This window comes from Notolepis coatsorum (assembly GCF_963971535.1).
Source record: "Notolepis coatsorum genome assembly, chromosome: 4".
Lineage (NCBI taxonomy): Eukaryota > Metazoa > Chordata > Actinopteri > Aulopiformes > Paralepididae > Notolepis > Notolepis coatsorum.
Window position 1 is genome coordinate 81,723,184 of NC_140168.1, and position 9,694 is coordinate 81,732,877.

The following is a 9,694-nucleotide window of genomic DNA, read 5'->3' on the forward strand; positions in this document are numbered from 1 at the left end:
ATAAAGGTCCGGCTTAAGTCAGGCTATACTGGAAATGATCCGGCTAACTCAGTTAGCCAGGTACGGGGAACGGGGCCCTGGAGTCTGTATTCCTCTGTGTGAAAGCCCGCGATGTGGGGGGGGGGGCTGGTTGTTTACAGATGTGTCTGTTAGTACTCCGTATCAGGAACACATCCAAATCAAGCACGTGAAACAGAAAACGAAGCACAAAACAGTGACAGACAGAAAAACAAACAACGAATAAACGAATTTAAAATAAAATAGAATTAAAGACGCGAGTATGACATATTTCTTTAACTTTTGTAAGAAATAGTTTCACTGAATACAATCTATGCACGGTCGCAGGAGTTTTACGTCATGTGTTTACTTCCGTTTTATTAATTTTGTATGTATTCTGGTATTTTATAATATGTATATTTTTGTATTTTTGTATGTTAGATTTTATAAAACAGGGGACGTTCTCGATAAGCCTATAGGCTTCTAACTTTTCCTTCACAATGGTTATAACTTATTATGTATTGTTTTTACTTTTTTTTAACTGTGTTAATAAATAAATACAAAAAAATACAAATACAATCTATGCACGGTCGCAGGAGTTTGACGTCATGTGTTTACTTCCGGTGTTCTCCGTCGCACCACTGAAGATGGATGAACCCGAGCACGTTAGTCGAGGAGGAATAACCTACTGTAAACGTTATTTTAAATAGCTGTAACGTTATTTCGCGCAACCCACCCACGCCCCCCATTTGTGCAAAACCATATCTTTAACGATTTGGAGTATATTACGTTATGCACAGTGAAGAATACGTTTCCCCTAACGCGGGCCATACCAGCAGCATTATCCCGACGAGAGATGGCTGCATATACACAAGTTGTTACTGGTAACGTTTGCCTTCATTTCCCAAATAAAGGGAAATGTGTTTGTGTAGTTCTTTCTTCCAACATGGCTGCCGGCTGTAACGATTGGTATCCACATAACACTTTCAAAAGAAAATGCCATTTCTGTGCTGTGGTAGAGTAGGTAAAACGTTGGAAAAGCATGATATTACGATTGATTGATTGAACATTTTATTAACAGATTGCAGATTGGTTAGGTGGGGGGGGCGGGGGGGGACTACATTGGAGGTGGTTGGTGGGGGGGGGGGGGTAACTGTACATTGGATTATCGACGAAACCTTACTTGGTCCCAAGAAGAGGGTCATGTATTGGGTTAGGACATTTACAGGGGCCAGTTTCGAATTGCAGTCTCCCGTAGGTGCTCTGTGAGGGTGGTTTTGAAAGTGGGTAGTGATTCACATTCCTTACAGCTTTGGGTAGTGCGTTCCACATTGATGTGGCATAATTGCGAAACGTGTTTAGTCCCTTGTTTGAGCCGAATCTGGGTTGAACATGATTTATGGAGCTTCCTCTGGTGTTGTGGTCGTGGTATTCACTGACCTTTGGGAAGTATTTTGACATGTACATGGGTACCTTAGTCGTGTAGTGTATCTTGTAGACCAGGCCCTTTGCAAGTTGCTGTACTCTGTCGTCTACTCTAGCCATCCTAGGTTGTCAAAATTCCAACTGTCCAGATCCAGTCATATATCCTCATATCAACACATTGTTGTTTTGCACATAGTAATCATTGTCTCTTCCATTGCATGTACAAAACAATGTTAAAGCAAGCCATATTGGAAGACAGACTACAAAAACATTCTGTGCAAGGCCCCTATTGGTAATTCAAGATGTATAACTATAATAATCAAGCAGTACGTTTTCCTAACTTTAACATGTTTATCTTCCCCCAGTGAAGAGAATGTCTGGAAATTATGTGAATTGATTAAAACGGAGAAGCCAAACCTGGTGGGGGAAGTCCATGCTGTTTTTATTTCCAATGAAAGAAGAATGGTGAGTTTGATAGAAAGACAGTTGCTTTGAGGGGCTAGAGGCAGTAGCATTTTCCACATGACTAACAGTTCAATAGAAAGACAGTTGCTTTGAGGGGCTAGAGGCAGTAGCATTTAACACACGACTAACAGTTCAATAGAAAGACAGTTGCTTTGAGGGGCTAGAGGCAGTAGCATTTAACACACGACTAACAGTTCAATAGAAAGACAGTTGCTTTGAGGGGCTAGAGGCAGTAGCATTTAACACACGACTAACAGTTCAATAGAAAATTAGAGGCAGTAGCATTTAACTGTTAAATAGCAGATTTTGTTTCCTTCCATCAGATCCCTCTGTGGAAACAGAAGTCAAGCCGGGCAGATGAGCCAGTTATTTGGGTCTGTACAATACATATTAAACACACACACACTTATACAACTATAAAAGAAAAAATATATAGTTTTGTGTTGTTGTCAACAGCACTAAACACATATGGTTCACAGTATGAATGTATAAAGGCAAATAAGGACACACAAAAAAACCCACAACATATATTATGCTATATAATAAAGAGATATAACAAATATCTCAAAAAGGGATAAGAAAACCGATTCAAAATAAATATTCCTATTTAAATTCAAATCGATTCAAATGATTTTATTATTATTCCAATTAAAATCGATTCTCAATTAATGTTGTTATCTAGGCAATTTGCTAGATTAGATTGTAGATTGCTATTAACCTTTGCGTTCCAATGTGAGTTAATGACTTATAGTTCTGAGGTTGTGAGAAAGTTTACATCATATCACAAGACTGAAAACTGAAAACTGAAAAAGTAAGCGATCTTTGGAATTTGTGAATCGATGACATTCCCCCCCCCCCCCCCCCCCCCCACACACACTTTTTCTCCTCTTTTTCAATTTTTCTCTCATCCCAATCCCACTGTGCCAATTCTTCCCTCCCCTGTCTTGAACGTTGCTCGCATATGCCCCCCACTGGCCGATTGTAGGCAGGATAGAAGCCTTGCATCACGTGTCCCCTCCGGTACACGAGGAGGCAGCCTGTCACATCTTTTCACCTGCCAGCGCGGACTCTCATTGGCGAGGTGTAACGCATGGGAGGCTCACACTACCCCCGCCATTTCCTGTCTGTGCTGTGCAGGCGTCCCCAACCGACCTGTAGGAATCGCTGTCCACAACGTCCAGATTACCATCCACCGACTTCCACCCGCTAACTCTGCCAATTGAGTTAGTATGACGGCTGGCCCAAGCCGGAGGCAACGCCGACAGCCGGAGTCGAACCCGGTGTCTCTTGCGTTGGTGACGAGCGCAATGTCCGCTGCGGCACCCAGCCGCCTGGGTGAATCGATTTTCTTTATCTTAGACAATACCCGTATTATGTACACAGTTTGAAGCATAATATTGTACAGAGATATGTCAGATATCTAAATTGAAGAATTCCTGTATCTCTACAAGCTAGACTAACTGTATTCAGGTGTAATTTCACCCCTACTACTACCCAGAGGTGGTAACTGTATTTGGGTGTCATTTCACCTACTACTAGCCAGAGGTGGTAACTGTATTTTGGTGTCATTTCACCTACTACTACCCAGAGGTGGTAACTGTATTTGGGTGTCATTTCACCTACTACTACCCAGAGGTGGTAACTGTATTTGGGTGTCATTTCACCTACTACTACGCAGAGGTGGTAACTGTATTTGGGTGTAATTTTACCTACTACTACCCAGAGGTGGTAACTGTATTCGGGTGTCATTTCCCCTACTACTACCCAGAGGTGGTAACTGTATTCGGGTGTCATTTCACCTACTACTAGCCAGAGGTGGTAACTGTATTTGGGTGTCATTTCACCTACTACTATCCAGAGGTGGTAACTGTATTTGGGTGTCATTTCACCTACTACTACCCAGAGGTGGTAACTGTATTTGGGTGTCATTTCACCTACTACTACCCAGAGGTGGTAACTGTATTTGGGTGTCATTTTCACCTATACTACTACCCAGAGGTGGTAACTGTATTTGGGTGTCATTTCACCTACTACTACCCAGAGGTGGTAACTGTATTTGGGTGTCATTTCACCTACTACTAGGCAGAGGTGGTAACTGTATTTGGGTGTAATTTTACCTACTACTACCCAGAGGTGGTAACTATTCGGGTGTCATTTCACCTACTACTACCCAGAGGTGGTAACTGTATTCGGGTGTCATTTCACCTACTACTACCCAGAGGTGGTAACTGTATTCGGGTGTCATTTCACCTACTACTACCCAGAGGTGGTAACTGTATTTGGGTGTCATTTCACCTACTACTACGCAGAGGTGGTAACTGTATTTGGGTGTAATTTTACCTACTACTACCCAGAGGTGGTAACTGTATTCGGGTGTCATTTCACCTACTACTACCCAGAGGTGGTAACTGTATTTGGGTGTCATTTCACCTACTACTACTCAGAGGTGGTAACTGTATTTGGGTGTAATTTCACCTAGGGCTGGGCGATAAAACAATAACGATAATTATCACGATATATTTTTCCTCGATTGTGGGCAAACACAAAAAATATCGAGTGATATGACATTTTTTATCGTGATAACATTTTTGGCCATATCGCCCAGCCCTAATTTCACCTACTGCTACCCAGAAGTGGTAACTGTATTCGGGTGTCGTTTCCCAGGATTACCACGTGGTTCTCCTCCATATGAATGGTGAGCTGGGACAGAACTCCGTCTACGACCTGGACTCCGTGCTGCCGTTCCCGTGTTCCTTCCAGCGCTACGCCGCCCAGGCCTTGCGCTCGGACCACGGCATCAAAGCAGCCTTCTGGAGGTCAGAATCACACACTAGAGCTGGGAAGCAACGGGAACCTAACAGGGCAGGGGATATTTGAGAATCGTGAAAGGGGCACTTTCACCAAAAGACAGTAGTGCTGATTGTCTTCATGCACACAATCTTACACATACAGTGTTGCTTGAAAGTATGTGAACCCCTTTGGAATCAGTTTTTCAAATATTTCACACATTCATCTCTATTATATCTTCATCTAAGATAAATTTTTTCAGGTTTAATCATTGTATTTAGTGAATTTTACACTTGGAAAAATAGTTCCTTACTATTTCTAGTAGGTTCTGCATCTCAAACTCCAATTTTAGCTTGAAGAGGCTTTTAATGATACAGTGAGTTTTAGCTTACATTGACACACATTTCCAGGTACATTCTGTAACGTTTATTGAATATGGACTAAATGTAAACAAACATGATATCTCCAAAATAAAGCAATTTTGGGGAAATTGGTTGAGGATTATGTAAACTATGTAAACTATGTGGCCGACGTTGGCGGTGGATAGTGACATGTAGTACCTCTGGTATGGTCCTTTAGGTAAGGTATAGGTTTATAAAGAACTTTAGGTGACAATTATAATGAGCTACAGCTCTGCAGCTTGGCGAGCAAGTGACCACCTCTTTCCAGATCACAGCCAGTGACCTTCCGGGCAATGGGATCTAGAGACAATACTCTTCATTTTATTCCCCCCAGGAAGTTTAGAGTGATCCCAGCCGACTGCTTCCTGAATAACTTTGCCTCTGATCGCTCCCACATGAAGGATGCTGATGGAACATGGCGCATGCCCCCTCCTCCATACCCCTGTATAGAAACTACAGGTATGCCCCCTGTATAGAAACTACAGGTATATAAACTACAGGTATGACCCCTGTATAGAAACTACAGGTATAGAAACTACAGGTATGCCCCCTGTATAGAAACTACAGGTATAGAAACTACAGGTATGCCCCCTGTATAGAAACTACAGGTATGCCCCCTGTATAGAAACTACAGGTATGCCCCCTGTATAGAAACTACAGGTATATAAACTACAGGTATGACCCCTGTATAGAAACTACAGGTATATAAACTACAGGTATGACCCCTGTATAGAAACTACAGGTATAGAAACTACAGGTATGCCCCCTGTATAGAAACTACAGGTATGCCCCCTGTATAGAAACTACAGGTATATAAACTACAGGTATGACCCCTGTATAGAAACTACAGGTATAGAAACTACAGCTATGCCCCCTGTATAGAAACTACAGGTATAGAAACTACAGGTATGACCCCTGTATAGAAACTACAGGTATGACCCCTGTATAGTGCAAGGTGCAAGCATAGGGAGGGGGGGTTTGGACATTTACGGGGGCCAGTTTCGAGAGGTCAGTCAGTATGTTCTTCCTGTGCCCGGCCCCCAGGACAATTCAGTCAATATGTTTAAACATGCACCACTCTCTCCTAAAGATAGAAATCAGAATAATCTGTGATGTCACCTGGATGTCAAATCTGACGCTGCTCCATAGACTAAAATGTTGAGTTGAATTAATTCTCACACCCAAATGAAGTTTATACTCTAGTACTGCTGACAGTTCTGAACCTAAATGTACAGCCTAATTTGGGTGTAAGAGCTCACGCAAATATTTTATGGCCTTACAATGTCAGAGCCCCATTCGTTGTCTGATTATAATATATAACATTATAAGTCCAGTCGACATCACACATTGGAGGGTTTTCCCTTTGGTTTCTAGCTTTAGGAGAGAGTGTCGCATGTTCATGGATACTGCCTGAACTGTCCACAGGGCACAGGAAGAACATACTGCCTGAACTGCCCCGGGGCACGGGACGACCAGGGGTGAAGTTTTAAAATGGGTGCCGTTCCCCTTTAAAGGTATTGTATTTTCTTGGTAAAATAAGTGTTAAATAACTCTACATTCCAACAGCCATCGCTGATATATAGTGTTTGGTCAGTGACATGGGACAACAAAATACATTCCTAGTATCCCTTCCCACTTTATCCAATCAGGGGAGAGAGCCCTAGCTATTTTTACTTACTTGCTTGCTTAATACTAGTTTTTATTTCATGTTTTTGTCAGATCATTGTGTGTTGAGTTGTCTCTCCTGATTGGATAAAGTTCAAGTTTCAAGTTTCTTTAATAGTTGTCATACAGAAGTACAGAATACTTTTATACAAAATGCTTCTTACTGTTACGCTCCAGAGACTGTGCAAGACAAGATAAGTATGAAATAACATAACATAGTATAGCATATAAATTAGAAGTAAAAAAAAAAAAAAAATTAGGTCACAGTGTTCAGTAATATAGACATATGTACAATGTTCGATGCAGAATAGACGTAACTGAGTTACCATATAATATACAATACTATGCAGTGTACTAATATACAATACTATATAGTGCAAGGCAGGAATGGGATGAGGTGCAATTTAGGTACAATTTACAGTAGGTGTACGAGTTGTAGTGCAAATCCTTTATCAATAAATATAAAGTGTGTTTGTGTGATCTAAAGTGTGGAGAGTGGGTGCTGCAGTGTGTTGTTTGTTTAAGTGAGTGTGTGCGTGTGGGTGTGTGTGCTGTGTGCATTTGATGGTTGTTGCATAGTGTTTATTGTTCGTTTAGCAGCCTGATGGCCTGGGGATAGAAGCTTCTTCTGAGTCTTTCTGTGCTCGCCTTAAGACTCCGGTATCGCTTGCCTGACCGCAGCAGTTCAAAGAGGCAGTTGTTCGGGTGGCTCGAGTCCTTAATAATTCTCTTAGCCTTCCCCCTGCACCGCTTGTTGTAAATGTTCTGGAGGGTGGGAAGCCCCCCTCCAATTGTGCGTTCGGCTGAACGTGTCACTCTTTGTAGTCTGCTACGGTCTTGTGCAGTGCTATTCCCAAACCAGGAGGTGATGTTGCCAGTCAGGATGCTCTCTATTGTACATGAGTAGAAGTTCCTAAGGATCTTCTGACTGACTTGGAACTTCCTTAGGTGCCTGAGGAAGTAGAGGCGTTGTCGTGCCTTCTTCACAACACTGTCAATGTGTGTGGTCCATGTCAAGTCCTCGGATATGTGGGCTCCGAGGTACTTGAAACTGTTCACTCTCTCAACCGGTGCCCCGTTGATGCTGAGGGGGCTGTAGTCCTTGACCCCCGACCTCCTGAAGTCCACAATCATCTCTTTTGTTTTGCTGACGTTCAGGGAGAGGCAGTTCTCCTGACACCACTGTGACAGATTCTCTACCTCTTCCAGGTAGGCCCTCTCGTCGTTGGCAGAGATCAGGCCCACCACTACTGTGTCATCAGCAAATTTGATGATTGTGTTGTTGTTCCGCTGTGCCACGCAGTCGTGTGTGTACAGGGAGTAGAGGAGGGGGCTCAGAACACAGCCCTGGGGGGCCCCTATGTTGAGCGTGATGGATGAGGAGGTGCAGTTGCCTGCTCTTACCACCTGGGGTCTGCCCGTCAGGAAGTCCAAGACCCACTGGCAGATGTCATAGTTCAAGCCCAGGTCCCTGAGCTTGGCTATGAGTTTGGAGTGGGAACGGGATACCAGGAAATGTATTTTCTGTTTGCTGCAGAGCAGAGGGACTGGGAGTCAGAATGTAGAGATGTACTGTAGACTACTTATTTTAACAAAAATAAAAACACTTACAACACCTTTTAATCTGTCCATCTCCCCAGATTCCAAGATGAACCTGGATGACTTCATCAGTATGGACCCTGATGTGGGCTGTGGACAAGTATTCTCCCTAAACGAGCTCAGTCAACACTATGGAGGGCCAGGATGACTGACTGACTGACTGACTGACTGACTGACTGACTGACTGACTGACTGACTGACTGACTGACTGACTAAGATAAGATATTCCTTTATAGATCCCCTTGGGGAAATTCTGGTGTCATAGCATCATGGGGGGGGGGGGGGGGGTACAGGTATGGGCAGGGTAATAGTTGAAAGACATAAATATAGGCAGTAAAATGTCATCTGAATATAGAAATACGAGAGAAATAAACAGTGTAAACAATATAATTAACTGAATATGAGAAAGGTAAACAAAAAAAGTGCAGATGAGGGTCTGTATGCCCCATTTATTATATGTTAGAATAGATATAGGCAATAAATAATTATAATCTGAATATACTATGAGTAAGAGTAAACGTATACAGTATACACAAGGTGCAGTATACACAAGGTACCCTAACTGGCATGATGTACGTCATACATTGAGTTAATTATATTGTTTACGCTGCCTATTTTTATTTTGACTTTTCTACTGTACTATCATTTTATGACCTGTATTATGTCTTCTACTATTACCCTGTACCTCCCCTCCACCATGCTGCTATGATGCCTGAATTTCCCCATGGGGCTCAATAAAGGAATATCTTATCTTATCTTAGTCAGTATGCCATTAGCATCTGAGTTGCCGCTTGTAAACATCATGTCCCGTCATTGTGGGAGAAGCTTCCTGGGTTACGATGTTATTAGCCAGGATACTGAATCCATACATTACCGCTGGGTTTTACGGCCTGTGTTAAAGGTGTAATATGTAATGCTGTCAAAACAGCAACCTCTTGGTAAAAGAGCCCCACTTGGTATTGAGTGTGTGTTGGAGTTTAGTAACTTATTATAATGTCTCCAGACCTCTCTTGGTAGAGTCTGAGGTGTGGCCAGCAGTAGCAACCCCTCCACAAAACCCACTGAAATCTAATCCACACATCAGACCAAAATAAAAACTAAACAAAGCACAGTACCATGTTGTCATCTTTTTATAGTAGTAAGTCATACTGTAGAACATGACATCTGAGCGTGACATCTTATTTAGTAGTGTCAATAGGGGTACAAGCAGTGGCGGCCGCCAGGAGGGGGCGCTAGGGCGCCGACCCACCGCCGAACCACCTATTAAATGAGAGAAGAAAAGAAATATTATTTTTTTGTTTTTTGTTTTATAGCCCTATAAATAATATAAACATGTTTAAAATGAATAATATTTA

General features: G+C 42.4%; 1 protein-coding gene across 3 annotated transcripts; it reads left to right on the forward strand.

Moving 5' to 3' along the window:
- The first annotated feature begins 628 nt into the window (after window positions 1-628).
- On the forward strand, window positions 629-8,621 carry ntaq1 (N-terminal glutamine amidase 1). Of its 3 annotated transcripts, none has more exons than XM_084313523.1 (6): window positions 629-881; window positions 1,788-1,887; window positions 2,211-2,261; window positions 4,552-4,703; window positions 5,410-5,534; window positions 8,381-8,621. In XM_084313523.1, exons 1-6 carry the CDS (start codon window positions 790-792, stop codon window positions 8,485-8,487), a joined length of 627 nt encoding a protein of 208 aa, XP_084169649.1. In that variant the 5' UTR covers window positions 629-789; the 3' UTR covers window positions 8,488-8,621. The 3 variants fall into 3 exon arrangements, with proteins under 3 accessions (XP_084169649.1, XP_084169651.1, XP_084169650.1); XM_084313525.1 differs by having other exon boundaries at window positions 5,410-5,560; window positions 8,381-8,466; XM_084313524.1 differs by lacking the exon at window positions 2,211-2,261.
- The last annotated feature ends 1,073 nt before the right edge of the window (window positions 8,622-9,694 follow it).